Source organism: Gadus chalcogrammus, chromosome 21 (genome assembly GCF_026213295.1).
Source record: "Gadus chalcogrammus isolate NIFS_2021 chromosome 21, NIFS_Gcha_1.0, whole genome shotgun sequence".
Taxonomy (NCBI): Eukaryota; Metazoa; Chordata; class Actinopteri; order Gadiformes; family Gadidae; genus Gadus; species Gadus chalcogrammus.
Genome location: NC_079432.1, coordinates 4702063 through 4727062, shown reverse-complemented (window position 1 = coordinate 4727062; position 25000 = coordinate 4702063). Strand labels below are relative to the sequence as shown.

The 25000-nt window shown below is 48.4% G+C and overlaps 1 protein-coding gene across 1 annotated transcript in view; it reads right to left on the bottom strand.

Annotated features, from left to right (window-relative positions):
• The window catches only part of LOC130374897 (MAM domain-containing glycosylphosphatidylinositol anchor protein 2-like), a 183221-nt gene that overhangs the window by 40597 nt on the left and 117624 nt on the right, over positions 1–25000 (bottom strand). The window contains exons 13-14 of the mRNA XM_056581873.1: positions 10909–11000; positions 10012–10249 (exon numbers count right to left, since the gene is read on the bottom strand). Of these exons, the coding sequence (XP_056437848.1) occupies positions 10012–10249; positions 10909–11000 (330 nt within the window). The remainder of the gene's footprint in view (positions 1–10011; positions 10250–10908; positions 11001–25000) is intronic.

Sequence of the window (25000 nt, the reverse complement as noted above, 5' to 3'; positions counted from 1 at the left end):
CCATGCTTAACCCTACAGTAGGTCATGAGTACCCACTCCACCCTGGTAGTGTAGTATCCACCATGATTCTTCTGATAAGGCTCATAGAACATGAGGCCCATCAGCACAGCCAATCAAACACAGGTTTTTAAAAACACAGGTCATTTTTTTATGACCACAAATGAAACCAAACAGATCAACTCCAGATGAAAAGCGTTCTAGGTGTCCTGAAAAGCGCTATGTCAATGTGTCAAATTATTAATTAACAGTTAATAGATGCAATGTTTATCGGAGCAGCTCCGTGCGGGGCGTTTTCATCTTTAATTTTGTATCAACTGAGCAATTAATCAATTTCTTTAATGCATTGACGTGTGTGAATGAGCAGTAAATCTGAGGATTTGTAAAACGGCTTTGTTTAAAAGCAGAGAGGGAGTTTGCGTCAGTGTGTGTGTGTGTGTGTGTGTGTGTGTGTGTGTGTGTGTGTGTGTGTGTGTGTGTGTGTGTGTGTGTGTGTGTGTGTGTGTGTGTTTGCTTGTGTGTACGTGTGTGTGTGCGCTTTTGTGTGTGTGTCTGTGCGAGTGTGTGTGTGTGTGCATATTAGTGTATGTATGTCAGAGTGAGAACGTGGGTTTGCAGATGGAGGAGGAATTAGCACTAAAAGGATTTATCAGCCTCCTGGGAAGACACAGGTTACTGAGGTTCCCCACATACTGTACATATTCCTGCAATCCATGAGGAATGAGACCCACTCGCAAGGAGCTGGGCATCTCCCCCATTTCAGACCTCGACTTCTCCATAATGTGTGTCATGAATGACAAAAGGGTCCATGCACACTGTTGTGTGTCGCGTAACACACATATTTTCATACTTTAGACGGTGGTCTCATAGTAGGGAAATGAGTGTGTTTCTCTGCTGTCATAATACCAGTGATTACCACTGGTAGAAGATATGCTAGGCTTTTTTCCAACGAGGTTGCGTTTCAGATGGAACCAGCATTTCCGCTCGCAATCCTTTATCAATCTTCTTTGCAAACAAATAGATAATCAAACTCTAATTCACACTCTCGTCGAGCGTGTTCGGATTATCACTGAGAATATGTTTTGCTCATTAGAGTTGTGTTGAAGAAGACACACTCATGCTTCAGCCAATAAGCATTCTGCCATCAGAGTGTTGCTTGTGGCAAACTCTGTTCGGTAAAACAACAAAGAAAAAGGCAGGATAATCGCCAGATTTTACAGGGAAGCCGAGCTCATCAAAAGTTTGAACCCCCCCCCAGAACACAACACGAAACATTCCCCATTCCAAGCACCACACGGTGCCCAGAGGCTGAATCAGGATGATCCAGGGACGCGTGTAACACGGAGACGAGGCCGCGACACGGGGCCTCCTACCCCACGTCCCAGCGTGGAGCCCTGGACGACCTGCGCCCTTATCCCACTGAAGGCTCCCATTAAGGCCTCTAATCGCTGCTTGCTCCTTGTCCCGCCAGGAGAACATGGAGAGGAACAAAAGCAGGGCTTATGTCTAACCCCACCACCGACCACCAACCAATCAGGCTGCGAACGCGCCCAGCCAAAAATCCACAGGACCCCGTTGGCGTCGCCGTGCCAAAACCCCCTCGCCACTGATGTACAGGACTTTGAATCAGCGCATCGGTCTGTCAGAGGGTAAGCCAGGCGCGGGCCATGTTGTAACGGGTGCCTTCTCGCAGGTAACAGGCGCTTCTGAACACGTGTTTGGTCGGAGACAACCGGGCCGGAGAACAGGAAGACTGATGAGAAGACGTTACAGGGGAGAGCATCAGAAGGATAATTCACCAGCACTCTCTCCTTATATTTGTTCTTAACGTTGTTACAATCACAAACGGAAGACGCTATATCTTTTGAAGCTTGGGGTAATCCTTTTGAAGCCCGTCTACTCGGTAGAAGATCGGAGGAATCTGACGGTTCATTCGGTTCAGATCCCCCTCCCTCTCTCGTCAGATTCGAATGCGTGTATGTCTTTTTTCTTATTTGGGGCTCATTTGTGTTTGTTTCTCGCCCTCACCTCCAGTCTCTCCTCTAAAAGGAAAGCTGCACCACTTACGGGATAATGAGGAAACAATCCGCCAGGCACGATTGATCCCCCTGCTTTTTAAAAGAGGGATTATCAAAGGGATTATCTAATAATAAATACAGCTTCCACCGAGCCGTTTGAGGACCCAACCCAAGAGCGAGACACGCTGCCTGGGCAAATAGAGCAGGAGTGCAAACAATCAAGGTATGCATTGCCAAAATAAACATGATATATGTATGGTAAAAAAAATCTAGTATGTTATATTGTAACATCAACACATTTGTAAAGTGTTACCAAGATTTATTTATAGAAATCCAGGTATTGAAGATCATATTTTTTAGTTTCATAGTATATAGTGCATGAATGCCAATAAGGAATCATGTCACACTCCTTATTGACCTCTTGTGAGAGCAGGTTGAGCAAGATGCCTGCTTCAAACCTGCTCTTTAATTATTCAACCAAAATCACTCAATCACACCAAAGGGTCATCAACACCATAATTTACCCCCTCCAAAAAAAATAACTGTCATCAATTTCCAACACTCAAGACTTTACCGGCACACAGAAGAGTTAATGATGCTGTCCATTTTGTGGTCTAGATTTAATAATGTTCTCTTCCCTGTTGGGAATGATGGGTTTCGACTTAATATAAAGTGACAGCAGAGTATTATCGCACTCTAAGTGCTCATTGATTGGCCTAACACTCATCGACACATTTACCGGAACAATTAAATTCAACATTCAATTCAAAAATTCCAATCCCAAAGAGACCAGGTGATAGAATACAATGAGATACAACATCTGAAATCTATTATTTTCAACCAGAATGGATTAAAAACATGAATAGCTATTGGTTTTGGCTAGGTGAATGAAGCACTCTAATCATTTTCTACATAACTAGTTACACAATGGAAGAAAAGGTTGTCCATTATTTTTAATTTAATACAACCGAGCGGTTGTTCGAAAGTAAAACTTTTTCAATGGCATTTCAATTAATTCCTTTCTCGGTTCTGATAATTAGCCAAATATAATATTCATATTTCATATTCCTAACAACTAAAAGTTCTACCTCTCGTATAAAATATTACTTATATGACTCCAGGTAATCACCCCAAGTACAAATATCTGTACAATTTCTTAACTTGTTGAATCCACAACAAAAACAGCTCACACTTCCACATTAAAAGCAAAAAGAGGCTATGTTCTGTTCTGACCAAGGCTAACACACCAACGCTAGCTGCTATCGCTACTTCTCCCCCTCAACTGTCAACTGGATGCTATTGTCACCAGTGCAGGATGACAGTCGATATTTAAGCGAGCCATTCACATGCCCAATGTTTCATATGCAAATGTTAGCCACGACGGCGGCCATATTAGATGGACGGGGATACACAGAATGGATGTTACGTGTCCGATTATTTTGACAGATGAGTTAAGGGTTTCGCTTCACGGGATCCACTCAACGTGAGGCCATAAGCTCGTGTTGTAATAATCATCAGATATATTTACGCGCAACTCTCAAATGAAGGGGCCACTTCAACTCCCAAGGCTGGAGTTGAGATGTTTATCATGAAACATCATGAAAACCCGTAGTGGCGGTGGTGGAAGTACTTCAGAAACTGAAGCCTCCGGAATATTCCGATCACATTGTGGTGAGCTCATATGTATGGCCGTGGTAAAACGGGAAAAACAATAAGCACCGCAGAGGAATTTGATCACTTCTGTGTGTGTGTTTGTGAAAACGATAGTTACGTATGTAACTACGGTTCTATGAATTCCGGATGACCGCCAGAGGCGGTGCTTTAGCACTGGATGTTCCATCTCGCGCATGCGCAGGTCGAGTAATTATACCAAAAAAGTCACCTGTGACACCTGGGTGACCCGAGAAAGTCTATATATTCCGGAGTCACCCGAGGTTCTGTTCCAACTGGATCTTCTCGCGGATCTGAGAAGTCTGAGTGACAGAGAACTCTGGCGGTCATCCGGAATTCATAGAACCGTAGTTACATACGTAACTATCGTTCTATTTCATTCCTACTGACCGCCAGAGGCGGTGCTTTAGCACTGGATGACTAATACCAAAAAGGTCACGAAGAGTGCTCACTTCAATCAAGGGCTCGAAGCCGCCGACAGGACAGCCGTCGCCACAGGATGAGGAGCAGCGACATTAACCCTGTAGTATCGGGCAAACGTACATGATGAGGACCATGTAGCCGCGGAGCAAATGTCCTGAAGTGGAACCCCCTTCAAGGCAGCCCATGAAGTAGCCATACTCCTGGTAGAGTGGCACTTAACGGCCAAGGGCATAGGGAGCCCCTGCGCCCTATAGGCATTCAAGATCACATCCACAACCCAGTGGGAGAGTCTCTGTTTCGATAGGGCAGCCCCCTTCCTGCAGCCCCCGTAACAGACAAAGAGGTTATCCGTCTTACGCAAGCTGGTTGTCGCTTCAACATATGCCCTAAGCGCCCGCACCGGGCACAACAGGTCTGACACTCTTTCTGCACCCCCTGGAGAGCCTGGGGGATTGAAAGCAGCCAACTCGATTGATTGGTTTACATGATGGGGAGACAATCGTTTGGGTAGGAAGGATGGGTTCGGCCAGAGCACCACTCCTGACCCATCTGCGTGCCAGCGCAAACACGCCTGGCTTACTGACAAGGCATGGAGTTCACCGACCCGTTTTGCAGTTGCAATGGCAAGGAGAAATGCCGTCTTCATGGACAGCCGCGTCAGGTCTGCCTGACTTAGTGGCTCAAATGGGGGTAGACATAAGGACCTCAGAGCTACTTTCAGGTCCCATGATGGTGCCCTCAGGGATCGCGGCGGTTGAAGCCTCTGGGCTCCCTTCAGAAACTGCCTGATTAGGTAGTGGGACCCTACCATCTGGTTATCCACCCTTGCGTGTGTGGCTGAGATCGCGGCCATATAAACACGCAGGGTAGACGCAGCTCTTCTGTTGTCCAACACAGACTGCAGGAAGTGTAGTATCACTACCACTGAGCAGGTCTCCGGGACTTCGCCCCGCGCCACGCACCACTGTGAAAACAACTTCCACCTGTTTGCATAGAGCAACCTAGTGGAGGGTGCCCTTGAACTAAAAATAGTACGGACCACTGACTGGTCGCAAGACCTCAGCAGTGGGTCCTGGCTCTCAGGGGCCACACGCACAGCCGCAGGCGGCCAGGATTCGTGTGCCATATGCGTCCGCCTACCTGAGACAGAAGGTCCCGTCTCTCTGGGAGGCACCAAGGCTCTCCGTTGAGGAGTTTCAGTAATGGTGGGAACCATGGCCTTCCTGGCCAATGTGGAGCCACCAGAAGTAGGCTGTGACAGCCACGCTGGACCCTGTCCAGCGTTGCCAGTAAAAGGGGAATTGGGGGAAATGCATAAAGCAGGCTGTCTGGCCAAGCATGAGCCAGAGCGTCCTGCCCTAGGGGACTGGTCCTCTCCGTCAAGGAGAACCAAAGGGGACAGTGGGTGGTCTCTTCGGAAGCAAAGAGATCCGCCACTGCCCTGCCATACCTGTCCCAAATCATCCCCACCACCTCCGGATGGAGTCTCCACTCTCCGGGGGGTGGCCCTTGGCGAGAGAGAAGGTCTGCCGCTGTGTTCCGGACACCTGGAACATGGACAGCCCTCAGGCTTAGAAAATGGGGGAACGCCCACCGAAGGAGCCCTTGCGTGACCCGCAGGCTCTGCCTCGATCTGGTGCCCCCCTGATGGTTGACGTGGTAAACTGTGGAGGTGTTGTCTGTCCGGACAAGAACATGTCGGTCCCTCAGAACTGGAAGGAAGTGCCTGAGAGCTAAGAACACCGCAAGGAGTTCCAGCACATTTATATGCTCCAGTCTCTGCTGGGCATCCCACTGGCCTCTGACAGTCCTGCACTGCCATACTGCACCCCAGCCGGAAAGGGAGGCGTCCGTCTCCACAACCTCCCGCCGGGAAGCTATCCTCCCTAAGGGCGACCCCGCAATCAGGTATGCCCTCTCTCTCCAGGGTCTGAGGGCCCGAAGGCACCGCCCAGACACCCTGACCATCTTGTGTCTCTGCCACTTGGGGTCCAAGTGGAGACCATTCACCCAGATCTGAAGGGGACGCAATTCCAGAAGGCCTAGTGGGACCACCATGGATGCTGAGGTCAGCAGACCTATCAGTCGAAGGAAGAGGCTGTATTCCAGCAACTTCCCCCGCCTGAAGCGCTGTAGCAGCTGCAGAATGGTAGCTACGCGCTTTGGAGAGAGGCAGGCTCGCATGGCCACCGAGTCGAGCACCAGCCCCAGATAGCTCACAACCCGACAAGGTGTAAGGTTGCTCTTGGTAAAATTGACCATAAGGCCAAGCCGGTCCACATGGCTGAGGAGAGTGGCTGTGTCCCTGACCGCCTGCTCCCGAGTTGGGGAAATGACCAACCAGTCGTCCAGGTATGGCAGTATCGCCATACCTGTGGCCTGTAATGGTGACAGGGCTGCTGCTACACACCGTGTAAATATACGCGGGGCCAGAGACAGCCCGAACGGAAGAACCCTGAACTGGTAAACCTTGCCCAGAAAAGCAAAGCGGAGGAACCGCCTGTGACGTTGGGCAATAGGGACGTGAAAGTAAGCGTCTTTCAGGTCTATTGATACGAACCAGTCCCCCTGAGCGATAGCCTGGAGGACGTCCGCAACACGCAGCATGTGGAAGGGAAGAACCTTGAGGAACTGATTCAGCCCTCTCAAGTCCAGAATGGGGCGAAACCCGCCATCCTTCTTCGGTACCAGAAAGTAGGTTGAGTAGAACCCATCGAGCTGTTCTTGTGGTTCTACTACTTCGATGGCACCCTTCCCAAGGAGGGTGGCTACTTCCTGTCTCAGGACCAGGGATCTGTCGGGATTGGTGACCACGGTAACCTTGATCCCGCTGAAAGTTGGGGGCCGGCGTCGGAATTGTAGTGTGTACCCGTTGGATAGCGTGGACACTATCCAAGGGTCTGTGGTCTGCTCTTGCCAGTAGCTCAAGTGCTGCTGAGAAAAGCGTCCGACGACCGGCCCTTGGACTTCAGTACCTACCCCCCCTGCCCCTAGGGGCCCTGGGGGGGCGGCGACTGGGCGCCGAACCTCTTGGCGCCTGAAATGCCACCCGTGGCGCAGAGCTACGGCGCTGGTCAGCCCGTGCTGAGAAGTGCTGGCCCCTCGATTGTCCACCTGAACGTGGTTGAGAGCTATTGGCACGGGGTACCGCAGAGGCCCCCGGCCTAGAATGGAGCAGAGGTGCACGCCGTAAGCTAGCAAACTGCTGGCTAGCCTGGCCTACCTGTACACTTCGCTCCAGGGCCTGAAGAGCAGCTGGCCCAAATGTCTGGCCTGGGACTACTGGAAGAGAACGGAGGGTCCGTCGACACACCTCCGAAAGCGGTGACTGCGCCAGCCAAACCTGGCGGCGCGCCAACGTAACAGTTGACATTAACCTGCCTAGCTCCCTAGTCATGTAAGCAAAGGTTTGCAGTGAAGCATCACTGAGGGTCTGTGCTGAAGGATCAGCACCTGACCCACGTATAGTCTGAGACAGCGCCAGAACGATGTGAGAGAGCGAATTCCCAAGACGTCCCACACGGGCAGCAATGTTATAACTCCTGGTAAGGAGGTCATCTGTAATCCGGCACTGGGGCCGAGGGCAGCGCGCATCGGTTCTCAGAGCCTCGTCCGGGGAGACAACCAGGGACGCTATAGCAGGCTCAATCGGAGCTAACCGGTCCAAGCCATAAGAATCAGCATTGGCCATAGTTGCCAGACCTCTGCTATCACTAGTGTGATGGGAGAGAGCCCTTGAATCTGGCCAGCATCTATGAAGCTCTGCGATGTACGGCTCAGAGGGGGGCAAAGAGAAAACGGAAGGTTGAGCGGCCTGTGGAAAAAAGGCGTTCACATGTGCAGATGAAACAGGAGCTTCATCCAACCCCAGTGTTGCCAGGGCCATTCGCACGGCTGGTCTAACAGTGTCGCAGCCGGACACTGACCCTCTAGCCGAGCCGCCCAGAGACCCTTGAGAGAACGCCTGAGAGGCAAGGGACGCTTGCTCTTCCTCCTCTGCAAAAAGGCTACAGGACGCAGCTGTAGACAGCATGTCATCCTCTGTATAAGTGGGTTGCGCAGCCGCAGGGGCCGCGGCTGGTACACCCTGAGCTGGTTGGAGGTTCTGTAGGAGGGTTTTAATCTGAGCAACCTCATCCGAGAGCTTATTCACTTGGTTTGCCAAGTTTTCGACCTTACGGGACTTCCCGGGGGGTCCCCCAGCTGCCGAGGCACGGCGCCTGGTGCCACTAGGACCAAGACCCGAAGGGGGCAACCCTGGTCTGCCCTCCACCTCAGCCAACCTAGCTAGCCTCAGTGCATGAGGCATGAAACTACAGTTCATGCACGGGTTATCCGACACTGCTTCCCTGAGGTGTTCAACCCCGAGACACGCAGGGCACTGGTCATGGCCATCCTCCGCCTGCAGGGAGGCCATGCAGGTGACACAACTATGGGCGCTTAGCATGTCGGCAAATTGCAAGCAAATTAATCAGTAGGCTAGGCAATCGAGCTTTAGGCGAGAGCACCCGAGCAACGACGCGACACCCCGACAATAACAGTGACGGCAAGCTACAGGCGAGAGCACCCGAGCGACGCGACACCCCGACAATAACAGTGACGGCAAGCCTTGGAAACCCAAGCAGCCCACTGGAGAGCAAATTAATACAGGCTAGGCAATCGAGTTCTAGGCGAGAGCACCCAAGCAACGACGCGACAGCCCGACAATAACAGTGACGGCGAGCTACAGGCGAGAGCACCCGAGCGACGCGACCCTCCGACAATAACAGTGACGGCGAGCTACAGGCGAGAGCACCCGAGCGACGCGACCCTCCGACAATAACAGTGACGGCGAGCTACAGGCGAGAGCACCCGAGCGACGCGACACTTGACTCCGACAATAACAGTGACGGCGAGCCTTGGAAACCCAAGCAGCCCACTGGAGAGCAAATTAACACAGGCTAGGCAATCGAGCTTTAGGCGAGAGCACCCGAGCAACGACGCGACACCCCGGCAACAACACAGTGACGGCGAGCCTTGGTAATCCAAGCAGCGCACCGGAGAGCAATCAGCGCAGGCTAGGCAATCAAGCTACAGGCGAGAGCACCCGAGCAATAATGCGCCCGACGATAGAGTGACGGCGCCAGGAAAATACAGTGACGGCTTTTTGAAAACCAAGCCACTCACTGGCGATTAATTAAAGAGCGCAACTGGCTAAATAAATACAGTGACGGCGGCTTGGACCCCAAGCCGCGCACTGGCGCATACAAATGAGCAACCGGGCTTAGGCGAACGCACCCGAGAAACGGTGCGAGACCGAAAGAATAACACGGCGACTGAAAACTAGCCGCCAATTAATGCTCTAAGCAAATTAAAGCAAAGGGTAGAAAGGTGAAATCGGCTGCCGCGCTAGCCGACGGATAGTCGACTACGCGTAGCCTACACACTTTACTCACCCCTGCCGATATCAAACTAATTGCGAGTCGCAGCCCTTGGTGGACGAAGTTAAATCGAGGCACCAACCCTTGGGTTACAAGGCTACTTGCGACAAGCTAATATGGTATCTCTTACAACAAACAATGTTTGTGTGTCCTGCTAGTACGCTACCGCGAGAAAATAGAAGGAACAGAACCTCGGGTGACTCCGGAATATATAGACTTTCTCGGGTCACCCAGGTGTCACAGGTGACTTTTTTGGTATAATTACTCGACCTGCGCATGCGCGAGATGGAACATCCAGTGCTAAAGCACCGCCTCTGGCGGTCAGTAGGAATGAAATAGAACATCAAACATATTCAGCCAAGGGAGTCTCCGGGTGAGTGTGTGTGTGTTTGAGCGACACGAGGGGACGGCGGGTGCGGGGGGTAGCGAAGGGGGCGGAGTTTCGAAGAGGGGGGGGGGGGGGCGGGGTCTGTGAGACTCACCAGTAGTGGAGGAGATGTTGACGTCGATGCTGATCTCGGGGATGCCGCCGCCCCGCAGCGCCGCCATGCAGGTGTAGGTGCCGAAGTCGGTGAACTTGAGGTCGATGATGTCCAGGTTGGTGGTCCCGGGGGAGATGTCGGGGTCCGTCTGCGTGATGACCATGCGCTCCGAGCTGCGCAGGGCGCGGCCGTTCTTCAGCCAGCTGAACATCAGCTCCTCCGGGGGCGTGGCCTCCACCTGGGGGGCGCGCGGTGGGGGTGGGGGGGGGGACGCGTGTGTGTGTGTGTGTGTATGCGTGTGTGTATGTGTGTGTGTATGTGTGTGTGCGTGTGGGGGGGGGGGGGGGGTGTTTGCGTTATGCATGTGCGTGTGATTTTGTGTGTGTTCACGTTATGCACGTGTGTGTGTGTGTGTATGTGTGTGTGTGTATTTGCGTGCATGTGTGTGTGTGTGTGTTTGCGTATGGGTGTGCGTGTGTGTGTGTTGCAAACAAGATGATACGAGTAGAATAAGATGTTGTTGTTTTTTAGCGATGATTCGTCATGAGGAGGTATTTGTTTCTGTCATTGCCGGTCAGACCTTGCATGAGTCACAGACGTGATGATTTGTTGATGAAGGGTATTAAGAGGGTGTGTGTGGGTGTTTGTGCTTGAATACCTGTGTGTGCATGGGCACGTGTTTGTGTGTGTGTTTGAATGCGTGCGTTTGTGCAAGTGTGTGTGAATTGGCGTGCGAGTGTGTGTAGTGTGTGTGTAGGCATGTGTGTGTATGTCTGTGTGTGTATGTCTGTGTGTGTATGTCTGTGTGTGTTTGTCTGTGTGTGTATGTCTGTGTGTGTATGCTTGTGTGTGTGTAAGTGATGAGTCACCGTATCCCCAGGGCTGCTTCCACCGTACCTGACACGATATCTTGACCTCGCGTCCGATCTGGATGTTGTCATCGTTGTGGTAGGGGTCGGGCGTGATCCAGAAACGCCCTTTCTTCAACGCTGCAACACAGAGGCAACACAACACACGCTGATCAGACACACACACACACACACATACACACAAACAATATGCTAATACCAACAAGGAAAAGGAAATAAGGTCACGGGTTTGCGCTGTCCGTTCAAAACGGCCAGCGGTGAAGCCGTCTGCGGCGACTCTAATACCTCCACGTGTGTGTGTGTGTGTGTGTGTGTGTGTGTGTGTGTGTGTGTGTGTGTGTGTGTGTGTGTGTGTGTGTGTGTGTGTGTGTGTGTGTGTGTGTGTGTGTATGTGTGTGTTTGAATGCAAGTGTGTGTGTGTGCGTGTGCGTTTAAATGCGTGTGTGCGTATGCAAGTGTGTGTATGTTTGCACACACACATTGGAGAAAATCAGCAAATTTGAAGCACAAACTGCATCCTCTGCTTAACGCATCGTGGCGTGAGAAGGACAGCGCAGGTGCATGCTGGGTAAGAAGGGGGAGGAGGCGGATCCTAGCATTATTAAAATGAGGATAGTCGGAGGAAGATGAAGCTGGGGGAGAAAGTTAATCCCCGAGGGGGAGGGGTTTGTTAACGGAAAACTTTGGTTAACAATAACTGCTGATCGGGTTTTCTCGAAAACGCGGCACGCATATCAAGAAAATCTATAGACATTCACACTCACACACGTAGATACACGACAACACAAACACACAGACACGCACACACACACGCACTCAGAATGTCTCTCACAAATGGATACACAACAACACACAAACACAGACTCGCAAGCACACATGCACGCAGAAAGTCTCACAGACATAGGTACATAACAACGCACGCAAACATGCACGGACATAAGCACGGGTGCACACAGAAAGTCTCACACACACATTGTCTATCTCAGGCGAACCGTTAAAAAATGGAGAAGTAGCTTACAAAATATCCATCACTGCTAACCTAATTTGCTCTGCAAACTCTATTTGCGAGGCTCGGCCTGTCTCGGAATGTGAAAATCCGATTCCTTTATGACGCCGGCTGCTGCGATGGCTCTGAATCAGGCGCCTATTCTGCGATTCACTCCTGCCTCAGCACAATAAAATAAATAAATAAAGAAAGAAACTACACAATAATTCACAAAAACACACACAAAATAAAACAGACGGCGCCACGCAAATCTGTTCATCCGAGCGTTCCCGAGTGATATTATCGTGTTGGGTTTGGCCGAGAGATAATGGCAAACAAAAAACAGCACGTCAGATTCAGACACGGGGAATTGAACGCCCGAAGGAAGAAGAACAGGAAGAAGGGAGGGGAAGTCAAAGACGTTCTCGACGGTGCTTGGATACCGCCGAGGACTGACTCCCGCCTACGAACAATGAACCCTTGAACCCAGTGAACCCTTGGCCTGTCGTTTTGAAATCCACAGCGTTGATCGCAGCCAGAGGAGACAGGATCCAGCCCGGAGAGAACGTTGGCTTTCCTTTGGTCTTGTTCTGGGTTAGGCACACCGATGTGTGCAAATACATTTTGTCTTGCAATGTACACATGTCGAAAGCCTGTTTTTATCCCTGCTTGACTCAGTCCATGTGCGGGATACCCACACTGTAGTTCAGGTCGGTCAAAGAGTTGTTGACCTGCTTTTGAGGGGTTGTGTAGCTAGCGGGATACAAATCTCAAACAGCGGTTTGAATTCATTGAGGACATTTTGAAATTGTTTACGAACGGGTGTTGAAACATTCGCCAGTAGTATTGAACTATTGTCCAAATGATGGCTGATGGCTCCATGCTGCTGCTTCTCTCAATGATGCATGACTGAATGTAATGATATGTCCAGGCCTGCCGCTCCCTATACGCAGAGTGCGTAGGGCACCAAGTACCTGAGGGGGCAGCAAAGATTAAGGTTTGTAAAAAAATAAATAAATACATTATTGAATTAAAAAAATATGTACATTTGTTATGAAGAGGCCCACCGTTGTTTGTTCTTAATTGTATAACCTATCACTCAATTTCGGCAAATTAGATGTTTTTACCTAATACATAAAAAGGGGGCTCCCCCCCCCCGCTCGCTTAGGGAACCGAAACGGCCAGCAGCGGCCCTGGATATGTCTCAATCCAAATATCGGCCAGAATACATGTCAAGATCAAATATAATGTATTCGAAAAGTATTCTTCTATTTGAGTATTCTTCTATGATTTACTTGACCGTTCCTCGTTGACTCGTTTTCAAACTGATAACTCGAATCGTCGTAAGCTCCACACCGAGTTCTCAATGCGTGTGAACCCAAGCCTGCCGCCGTTCCCTACGGTCTGTTTACCGCCGTTTGACGTTCCATTCGCTCATCCGCTGTCAATCACGTCCTGGGCGTGTCACTCAAAGGAAGCATGAGTCCCGTTAATTGTTTTTTACATTTCACAGCAACACTACAATTAGTTTGTTCCAACTCGAATAATTAGAACCGGGAACGGGGCGACGCCGATAGATAGACAAGATCTACACGAGGAAGAAGAGTCGGGATCTTTAATTTCGATCTCTCCTTTTTTCCGATTTCTTTCTATCCTTTGTGCGTGTGGCGGTGTGGCGTGAAGCGGGAGAGATGTCCCTGGAGAGGGGGGGGACACAGACGTTTCCTCTCCAGACTGTCTGGGAGGGCTTTGGTGTGTCAGCACTTTCTGGAAGAGCGGGGGAGACATCTGGAAAGGAGACGGCCTTCTTATCTAATCGCAGCAGTCGCACACACACACAAACACACACAGAAAAAAACACAAACGCCCGGGTGTGTTTGTGTGTCTCTGTTTATGTGAGTGTGGCTCTGATTGTGCATAAGCTTGTGTTTGTGTGTTTGTGTTTGCATGTTTGTGAGTGTGTGTGGCTGTGGATGTGACTAGGTTTCTTCATACGATAGAAAAACGTCTGTTTGATGGAGTGCCTCTCTGTCCTTCTGAAATACCGTCGCCAAAATCCTGTAATCCCTTAACAATACACTCAGGGGTCCTAAGCATGCATGAATCCCAAACCATTGCCACTGCAAACCTCTGAAAATGGTTGCACCTTGAATGATGTGGCGTTTTTAACAAAACAACCATTGTATGACTGATCGGATAACGACGGTAATTCAATGATACCTTGTGTGTAATCGTCTTTTCCCCATTCCTATGTATACCCCGTGGAACCCTTTCCTGGTCTCTCGAGCTCAAAGGCCCGTCCCATGCACATACCTCTCCATGTTTATATCTCATAAAATACCTCTGTATTTTTATATTCTACATGTGTATGCACTGGGAAGGAGATGCTTTTAATCTCATTGTACTGTATAGTCACAATAAAAGGCATTCATTCAGTCTTTTGACCTTCTCTGCTTTTTTAGCAAACAGGGAAACAGGCACATTAGGTTAAATTATAATTAACAAATAGATGCAAGACATAGTGGGGTAGAACTTCTACTTTATCTTTCTAAAGCCAAATAGCAGTGTAAGACTAGACCGAAGAATTTAACAATTGATTATCGTATTCTCCTTCATAAACTTTGCGCATCATGAAATATATAGATACATGTGTATTTATATATATATATATATATATATATATATATATATATATATATATATATATATATATATATATATATATATATTGAATGTATCAAGGCTGAAGTGCAACCCTAGTAAGAATGATTAATGCCTAAAGACATCCAAACCCCGGCTTGCAGCGTGCGTTAATCTCCAGGCATTAGGATGAATAACAGGCATTAGGACAAAGCCATGAATCATGTTGTAAAACACAAAGATGAGCAAAGACAACGGCACAGTGAGGACTACCTCTTGGCGTATGACTTGCCGTCTGACTTCACCAGCCATGCTTAATGTGCTCGAACCATTCCCCGGATTATAGATCCACCCTCCTGGACGATTATTTACACACACAGATTTGATCGCAAAATCAATTTCCAATTTTACCTTCTGAGAGTTTTCATATATTGTGCGTTGACAAAACAATGTAAGTGTTAGCCGCGGCATATTTTATGGATAGCGATTTACGTATGAACATGACACCCGTTATTTTCATTAAGGATAATCAATGTTTCAATTAATTTCTGAATATATTTGCTTGATGCTAATCAACTTAACTCACGCTAACCAATTTAGAATAGTCTAAAATAGTCTTTTTTTTTTAGGGTTTCTCTTTTCACGATTTTTGTCTTAGCGGAGTAAGTTTAGGTAAATCACGAAAACAAGAAGCATCAATCTAACATAACATTGTACGATTTTATTCCTCGCCAAGACCAAAAAATCATTTATTTATTTTTTAAGAATAATACCTCATAATACTTAACAAAGAAACAAGCCATCAAACCCAAATTAGTTTTCATTCCCAGTGGCAGTCAACTCAACTCCTGTCCCACAAACCCCACCCAACTGTCAGCCCCCCCTCCCCTCTCGACGTTAGGCCCTTGCCAACAGGTCTGCGGTGAGAGTGCCAAACCAAATCTACACCATTAGCCGCTAGACAGTGGGAAGCATTACCCGATTGCTTCTGCGAGTCAATACTTTCCCAGTCTCCTGCTGCTCTGACAGCCGCTCTGTAGTGTCCCGTTCTTCAGCGAGAGAGAGAGAGAGAGAGAGAGAGAGAGAGAGGGAGAGACGGAGAGACAGAGAGACAGAGAGACAGAGAGACAGAGAGACAGAGAGACAGAGAGGGGGACAGAGAGAGACAGAGCAAGAGAGAGAGAGAGAGAGAGAGAGAGAGAGAGAGAGAGAGAGAGAGAGAGAGAGAGACATTCATCTCTGCATATGTCTACTCATGCATATTTCAAAACCATTTTTCTTCCTTTTTTTCCCTAACTCCTGCTGTCTCCCCACACCGGAGCTCTCCTGTCGTTTGTTTTTTTTATAATCCGGCTATAAATTGTGAAAAAGAGCCAGTATTGCTGTAAATCGACTGTATTTTGTGTACAGGAAAGATAAGTGGCCGTTGGCTTTCTTGGGGTGTAGTCAGAGTAGCTGGACAGCTCCGGTGGAAAAGAAACGGACAAAACACTCTGGGAAATATCTTCTGCATTAGGAGGAGTAGAACACTAGATCGGCACCGGAAACTACTCCTGATCCCGGGTAAAAAGGAGTTACACACTCAACAGGGTGCTGCTGTGGCTCACCTGCTCACGCACACACAAAATCACGGAATAGGTCAAACGGACATTCCTACGGGTTTCCGATTGCTCGTGGCGTTTCCCGATCGCTCATGAAGTAGACTGCACCCCACACACACACAAGTATCTCACAAACAGCGTCCACCATCAATCACGCTACTCTGAGTGTGTGTGTGTGTGTGTGTGTGTGTGCACGTGAATGCATGTGTTTGTCTGCGATGGTCTAAACAAAATGCAGGAACGTTTACATCAAACCCCTGCTACGGATGCATGCCTGTGTGTGTTCGCTTATTCGTTAGCATGACCTTGAGCATAGCCGAAGGAAGGAGAAGGTCATACAGGGAAACTACAACTGCGACGGTTTCTGAAAGGCTGTGCCAGTGTGCGGAGTACAGAGGCACCGAACAGGTGTCAACCGTCAAAGAAACACACTCCTTTTGAATTATCGATGCAGGCCTTTGGAAGGCAAAAGTTCCTCATCACCCCTGTCATTGACCCTGGAGATCTCCGTGGTTGCGAGCCAAGACAGGATGCTTATGTACAAGGCAACACCTAAGCATCCGCAACAGCAACACACTGGGAAATCACCTCGCAGAGAGCCTCCTCTCCTAACGATATTAGTAGTGGGATGGAACCAAGGCTTTCGCTCCAATAAGAGCATATGCATCTCGCCTTCCCTCTTAAGGAGGCTGTGAAACCAAAAAAAAAGACACTTAATTCTATTATTATGCTTTTTGAGGTAATTTAAAGTTCAGAAGCGATTATGGCATGTATATGGTGGGCGCACTCCGATCATCTCTAAACACATTACAGTTTCCGTGCGTGCGCCTGGTTCCGGCATTATTCTATTATGAATATTATTCATGTTATTATGATATATTTTCCAGGGAACCTGGGAATGTACGTGACTCGCCACACTCTGCATTAATAGCCTCGCCGCCGGAGATAAAGGGTAACTAGAACATGAAAAGAACAGATAACCACACAGAGACATGAGTCTCCCAATCCCTAGGGCCCTACTGCTGCAATAATAAAGAGAACGGGAGAGAGAGAGAGAGAGAGAGAGAGAGAGAGAGAGAGAGAGAGAGAGAGAGAGAGAGAGAGAGAGAGAGAGAGAGAGAGAGAAACTTTACTGTGACCATCCATGTTCAGGGAGAGGGGTAAAGACATGTCATTATACGGCCTAGTCCAAAGAAATGGTGTGACCAGCCAAACTCCTCATTATCAAATCATACAGTGTATTACATTGTCTTTTCAGACATTTACATATTTTACACGATTATTTTGTATGTTATGTAATTGACTTTTTACTTTAAGCGCTTTCGCAACGGAAATGTATGTTTTACATGCCAGTAAAGCCCTTTGAATCTTAGTGAGAGAGAGAGAGAGAGAGAGAGAGAGAGAGAGAGAGACAGAGACAGAGAGCGACAGAGAGAGAGGGCGAGCGAGAGCGAGACCTCCACCTTGCCTGTGCCGACGTGGTCGTGAGCGTGTGTGTGTCCAGGCATGAGCACCACTGGGATCTCTGCGGTGTGTGTCTGGCAGCTCTCAGCGCCCCCATCAGCGCCGGGCTGAGCCCCGTCTGCCCGCCCGGGGCAGGGGGTGAGTGGCCCAGCCTCCGGGCCGCACACCTCCAGCCCCCGGCCTGCTTCCGGAGGTCACACCCAAGAGGACGAGAGGGGTGGGGAGGGCAAGGTGCACGACCGCACCGCACCTCACCACACCTCACCACGCAACACCACACCACCCGCACCACCCAACACTACACCAACCGCACCACCCAACACCACACCACCAACACTACACTACACTACACCAACACTACACTACACCAAAATAAAGAAAAAAAACGACACAGCCATTCAGTCAGAGACACACACACACACACACACACACACACACACACACAACACTACACCACACAACACTACACCACCCATACCACGCAGCACCTCACCACACAACACCTCACCACTCAGCTATGTACAGGTATATATATCTACGGGTATATAATAAATATTAGGTATATATATCTATATATATGGCTAGCTATAGGCTATATTTATATACGTATATAAATATTTGGCTATATATATATATATATACACATATAGCGATATATATATATATATATATATAAATATATATATATATATATATATCTGTAAATACATATACTCAGATCTACATAAACATATATCTATATAAATGCATACATATACACAAAAAGCCTCATTTTAATTGGTTCGAATCCTCTCTTGTTATCACGTATTTATGCCAGGTCGTTCTCGAAAAGAGAATCCAAATGTCAAAGTCTTATCGCCCTCTTTGAATAAGAATATAAAAAATGCAAAAATACAATAACTAATTTTGTATTTTATTGATTGCTCCGCTTCCTCCACCTCTGGCCTCCGATTGTCAAAAGGTGGCCTGCTGTTTATGTTTTAGTTTTAATTGTGCTCGCTAGGGGCACTCGCTAACCTTCGTGCTTTTAAAAGGTGCGATGCAAAACAAGCTAGCTTTCATTATTATTATTATTATTCACTATACTGGCTCATCACGCCATTAGCAGCCCACCTATCGGAAATAACTGAACACACGGACTCATGCATGAACAAACAAACACACACACGGATGCACACACACACACACACACACACACACACACACACACACACACACAGGCGAACTGGTGTACTCTCACACCATCCTTCTTCACATTAGCAGCTTCGCTTCATGCGAGCACCAACACCATTAGAGTCTCACCTTCTTCCATCACACATGTCCGGTGCCTCGGGGCGAGTCAGAGAGTGGGACGGTGGCGCAATACCCAGCACGCGCACACACACACACACACACACACACACACACACACACACACACACACACACACACACACACACACACACACACACACACACACACACACACACACACACACACACACCTTTTCCCCCCAGTACTCCCATGAATACCGACAGGGTCATGCATCATGGATCTTCAGGTTCACAGAGGCTTGCCAGGAGAACACACGATTCATGTTCGGAATTACAAAAAAGACAAGAATAACGAATTTCACAGATAAAGGAGTGAGTTTGAGTGAACACGAGGACACACACACACACACAAAAGCACACAAACCTGCACCGACACCAGGGGCATTAACACGGGACTCACAGACACACAACCACACACACACACACACACACAAACACACACACACCAGCCAATTCTCTCCCGGCATCCATTAGGCTTGGCATTTATAAATGAAAATATATTCCGCACTCCACCACAATTTATTCACCCGCAAATACGATAAGGGTCATCTGCATGACGCTTCGCATGCAGGCGGGCAGATCCACCAAGAGGTATGTCATGAGCCAGTATTTTTCTGTGTTTTTCCCAGCTTTAATCGTCTAAATATAAATGGCGGGGATTTCGTACTGAAACCAATCTCATTCTGAAACCAATTAGACTCAAAGTGCCCGCAGTGCGCTAAACTGTGTGTAGGCAGTCGGTTGCTTGTGAGCATGCATGAGTGCGTTAGCGCGCGCGTGTGTGTGTGTGTATGTATTTATGTCTACGTGTGAATGCGTGCGTAAGTGTGTGTGCGCATGTGTGCGCACACACACTTACGCACGTGTTTGTTTATGCATACATGTGGATGCGTTCGTAAGTGTGTATGTGCGTGCGTGCGTGCGAGTGTGTGCATGCGTGCGTGGGTTCGTGCTGGCGTGCGTGCAGGTGCGTTTGGAAGCCGTCGTGTGTGTAATGTTTGCCCGGCTGGAATGGCAGATGTCTCATTTGTCAAAAACCTTGTACCTAAAATTGTACCGCAAAACTCCTGGAGGAGTTTTGTAGAGGAAACTGATGATTGATTTCTGAATCTTTGATGGAGGCAGAAACACTTTCCCCCCCTCTCCACATCACAAAGAGAGGAAATGCAGCGCTTCAGGGAAACATGAACACAAACCGGGGCCCTTTGTGAACGGGCTATTTAAAGGTAAGGGCCCGGTCCTATCATTCGATTGCGTCAACCCTGGGCTCATTTGCCAATGTTACAAGGCAAGGATTTCAGAATGTGGGTCTCTGTATGGGTGTGTGTGTGTGTGTGTGTGTGTTTGTAAACTTTACGAAAAAAAAAGAATCAGTGTGCATTCTATAGTCTCTATGTTTATGCCGTATGTGTTGCGTTGCCATGTCCGTTGATTCCTCAGCGTTTTTTTCAACACTGGGAGGGACCCGAGTGTAATAAAAAAAAAAACATCATCAGCTGGGCCAACACCTTCAAAAAGTGGCTTTTATCGTTCGCGAAAATCAGGCATGTTTGTGACTCGGAGCTGTTGACCAGCTTCGTGGGAAAGTAGGTTGCGTGGAAGAGACGTAATCCATGGAGAGAATGACGTCAACGCAGCGAAGTGATGCAGAGAGCCGGTCAGGCTTACTGAGGAGAGAGAGGAGAGATGGGGGGGAGGGAGGGGAGGGAGGGGAGTGAGGGGAGGGGGTGGGGGGAGGGGGGGGGGAGGGCGCGCTGGAAGGCTGGCTGGCTGGTGGAGGACGGCCTGGGCCAGTGAAGCTACCATCTGCTAGGGTTGAACATGTGCCGATTCGAACACGCACACACACACAATCCCTGCTGGCAACCAAGGCCTTGGAGGTACTGGGTGTGTGTGTGTTGGGGTGGGGGTGGGGGGGTGGCCTTTGGTGGGCTGGGGGCGGGGGACGACAAACAGTCACATCCTCTTTTAAATGACTAATGGTAATGTCTGTGAGTGTGTGTCTGTGTGTGTGTTTGTGTGTGCATGACCGAGAGTGAGTGTGTGTAAGGGTTTGTCTTTGGTTGTATGCTCTTGATCGTATCGTATGTGTGTGCAAGATCGTGTGTGTGTGTGTTTGTGTGTGAATGATCGTTTCTGTGTATATGATCATGTGTGTGTGTGTGTGTATGCGCATGTGTTCACGCACATGTGTGTGCGTCCGCCAGACAGAGACACAGGAGAGGTGGGAGCCCTTGTTGACTTTTGCTGGCGGATCTTCAAAGCCCACCCGGCGGAGATGACCTTCACGCCTAGCCAGTCACCATCCGCCCCGCAATCTGCAGCCTTTGTCGGAATGGAAAAGCCATTCCTCAGTTCTAACAGTCGTTTCGAGACGGAACCGCTTCCAATTGTGCTGCCTCCGGTTCACATGTCCGAGTGTGTTGACCGACAAGCTTTGTTTTTCGGTCGCTGCCCCCGTTTCAGCGTTTTCCCCGCCGATCCCGGCTGGCTGAGACCTCTGTGTGTGGGTGTTTGTTGCCGAGGTGGCAGCAGCACAGCAAAGTTTCTCCTCACTTCACGACTCGTGCTGCCTCCGCTGCTAACTCTGCTTAGATTGGAATAGAGAAATGGTTCTGTCGTGTCGTGCGGGACGATTAGAACGGGAAGAAATGTTCAAGGGGCGGCATGTGTCTCAGGAGGTGGAGCGGGTCGGCGGGGTCACCGGAAGATTGCTAGTTTAATCCCCAGCTCCTCCTGGTCGAGTGTCGAGGTGTCCCTGAGCTAGACGCCTCACCCTGACTGCTCCCGACGAGCTGGCTGTTGGATTGCATGGTTGACGCCGCCGGCACCACTATGTGAACGTTAGGCCAAATGATACAGCGCTTTGAGCGGCCGCTGGTTTGAACAGCGCCACATAAATGAGGTCCATTTAAAACGGCACCATGTCGGTGGTTCCCATTAGCAGCCTCTACTGGCTGGACTTGCAGCTTCAGTTAAAGCCGTCTTACTGTTTCCCATAGCTTGAGTCAAACGATTCACAGAGAAACATGTGGAGGGGGGATCGCCTCACGGATGGCCGGGTGGGATCATTGAGAAACTTTCTAGGTCTCGCATGTTTACGGCATGAATAGCCGCGATGGAAAAGTCACACAGTGCAGGTTTAAAGAACGATGTCACGGGTAGGCTGGGAGGGGGAGGGGGGGGGGGGGGCTACCACAATGGTTCTGACACATCCTGTTGTCCTCGCCGCCGCCGGCAGGTGTACGTGAACGGGCGAGAACAATAGTAGCTTCTGTCGTTTCCCGGTGAATGGGGCTGCGTTGCCATGGGAACGTCGTCCCGGAGATGGCAGCGGTGGCGTCGCAGCCAGTGATGTATCGTGTGGTTTTAGTCTCACGGTTTCGGGGGGGACTTTATAATGATGACGGATGCCGATGCTGCAGAGTGCCACTGCCGACACATTTCAGGAGAGGAGGACTTTTTTTGGGGGGTCGGTGATTCTTTAGGGGGAAGGGAAGGGGGGGACAGCGTGGGCAGACTGTCACTTCCTGCCATGGCAGGAAGTTGAGACTGGCGGCCGTTCAGCGTGTGTTCAGAGAGGGTTTCCGTTGTTTTTCCATCACAAGGGGCTTGTGTCAATGTTGTTGTTTTTTTTCTTACAAAAGCTGTGAACGTTGAAGACTGTTCTGTTCGACAAGGATGCAGGAGACACAAGAGGAGGTGAGGCACGCAGAGAGAACATATTGTGATGCTCCGAAACGCCAAAAACCGACTCGGTTTGTCTGTTGTGCTGTACGTATCTCCCGGCGTGAACGAAGGGTAGATGTTAATATGAAACAATGCGTGCAATTATTTGTGCATTCATCAGAAATGTAATCCACTTGAGCCTTGCGCCGTGTTTCTATGAATACTCTTGTTGTTTTTTATGCATAGACAAAGAAACATGCCAAGTTATGTTTTAATTGGGGAAGCATCACTATGGACAAACAATGCATGGTAAAACTCATATTAACAATAACACGCACACGCACACACACACAGACATACACTTAAGCGTACGTGCACTCATACACACACACACCAAATATTTAGCCTTGCAGACTCTGTTTACAGCAAATGAGCTCCTTATCCAGAAGACAAAGCTGCTATAATGAAGACGGCAGCAGTGTCGAAAATCAGTTTTTCTCCCTCCAATTATTATAACACAAATGTGCTCTCCTTAACATTAGTTTGTTTTTATTTTAGCCACACGCCAAAGCCTTAGGACCCCAAAGAGCATGTATTATTCCAAAGAGAATAAGGTGGAGGAGTAGGATATCCAAAATATTGATGAATTGCAAGCTGATGAATAAGCAATTCAATGGTGATGAGACGCAGGATTAGAAGTTCATAATGGGCGGCATGTTTGAAATTCCAAAAATGAGACCCTCCTCTCAAATCCTAGCTTAAAAAAGCAATTTATCGATTGAAATAAACAACATAGATAAATGGAAACATGTATAAATGTAAATCCAGCAATTTATAAAAAGAAACACGTTAAGATATAAATCCACCAATCTGTCAAATCAAAACATGTATAAATGCTGTTTAAGGAGTCTTGTCCTTATTTACGTTTTATCCATAGCCCCTCACCATATTATGAGTACATACTGTACGTACCTTGTTAGCATGCGTCCCCTCCCCCTGGGGGCTGAACGCCCTCACCCCCGACAGTATGTTAACACCACGCAGAGCCAAAGAGATCCAGCTGTCAGCTGGCGGTCAGTCAGCTAATTAAAGGACCACACCGGTGCTAACCGTCTTTCCTGGCTTCACTGAGACATCGTTACCAATACCGTTAGATGTCTTTATGCTTACCAATGGTTTACGGGGTCATGTTATGACCAGTGTGGCGAACGTTACTTTAAAAAAATAATGAGTTATCCTTACTCACTACTTGTTCCAAATAGTAACTGAGTTAGTAACTGAATTACTCTGTAATAAAAGTAACTAGTTGCAAGGGAAAGTAACTATTTGCGTTACTATAAAAAAATAAATAAATTGCTACATGGATTTGGACTTTTGAAATGGTTGAACTGCCCATTCAAGTTCCTGATATGCTTCCAACTGAATTTTAATTTGCTTTGTTGCAAAGGCTGTGGTACATCTGCTGAATACTACAGTAAATGCCAACTTTTCATCAAATTGCTCCGGACTCGCCATTTCTGCTGCTTCATCGAATCTGTTTGGTGTGTGCGTGTGTGTTGCGCGCGTGTCCTGGCTTGTGTGGTAAAACATTGGATTCGATTGGCTACCATGAAACATGACTCTGCCTTAGCCAATCATAATCGCTTATCTTCGTTGTTAACCCACCCGCTCTCCTCCTTCGCAGATTGTGTGTGGAGCCAGGGGGTGCGTTCGGATTACGCAGTTCAATCTTATATAACGTACAGTAACGGTAACGGCGTTGTAACGCTGGAAACAGAAATTAGTTGGATTACCCCGCTACTGAAAAAATAACGGCGTTACCCAACGCCGTTCTTTTAAACAGCGTTTTTACAAACACTGGTTATGACACAAGGTGTATGAGAGTGTGATCAGCCGTTAAAAGCGGTTTGAAAATCTGCCCTTTCCTGTGTTTTTGTGACATCACAAGTGGGCGTGTCCACCTAGATGTGCGCTGGATACATCAGTCTACCAGCCTACCCAGTGGACTGTAGCAACTGGCGCTTATCTATCCATCATACGTCTAGGTGGACACCCAAAACACAGGAAAAGGCTTCCAACGCTAATCACACTCACACCTGGTGGCATAACATGACTCCTTTAAGTCCTTTAAGGACAAAACGGTCGTAACCTGCTTTCCTGGCTTCACTAAGACATTCGTTACCAATACCGTGAGCATAAAATCTCTTAAAAATTAAGAAAAAACAGGAAGAGTGTCCACAATGGTTTGATCACCCAGACCTCAACGTAGGGCTTTGCAATTAATTCGTTTGATTTTGGGGTCAAACGATCTCCAAACTAATATAATCCGGTTCAAACAATTTTTTTGATAAAAATTGCAGAACAGATACATATTTGTGCATGATTATTTTTTTATTTTTACAATTGTGTAATTTTAAGGGGACATTTCAAAGTTCTCTTTGACACCTT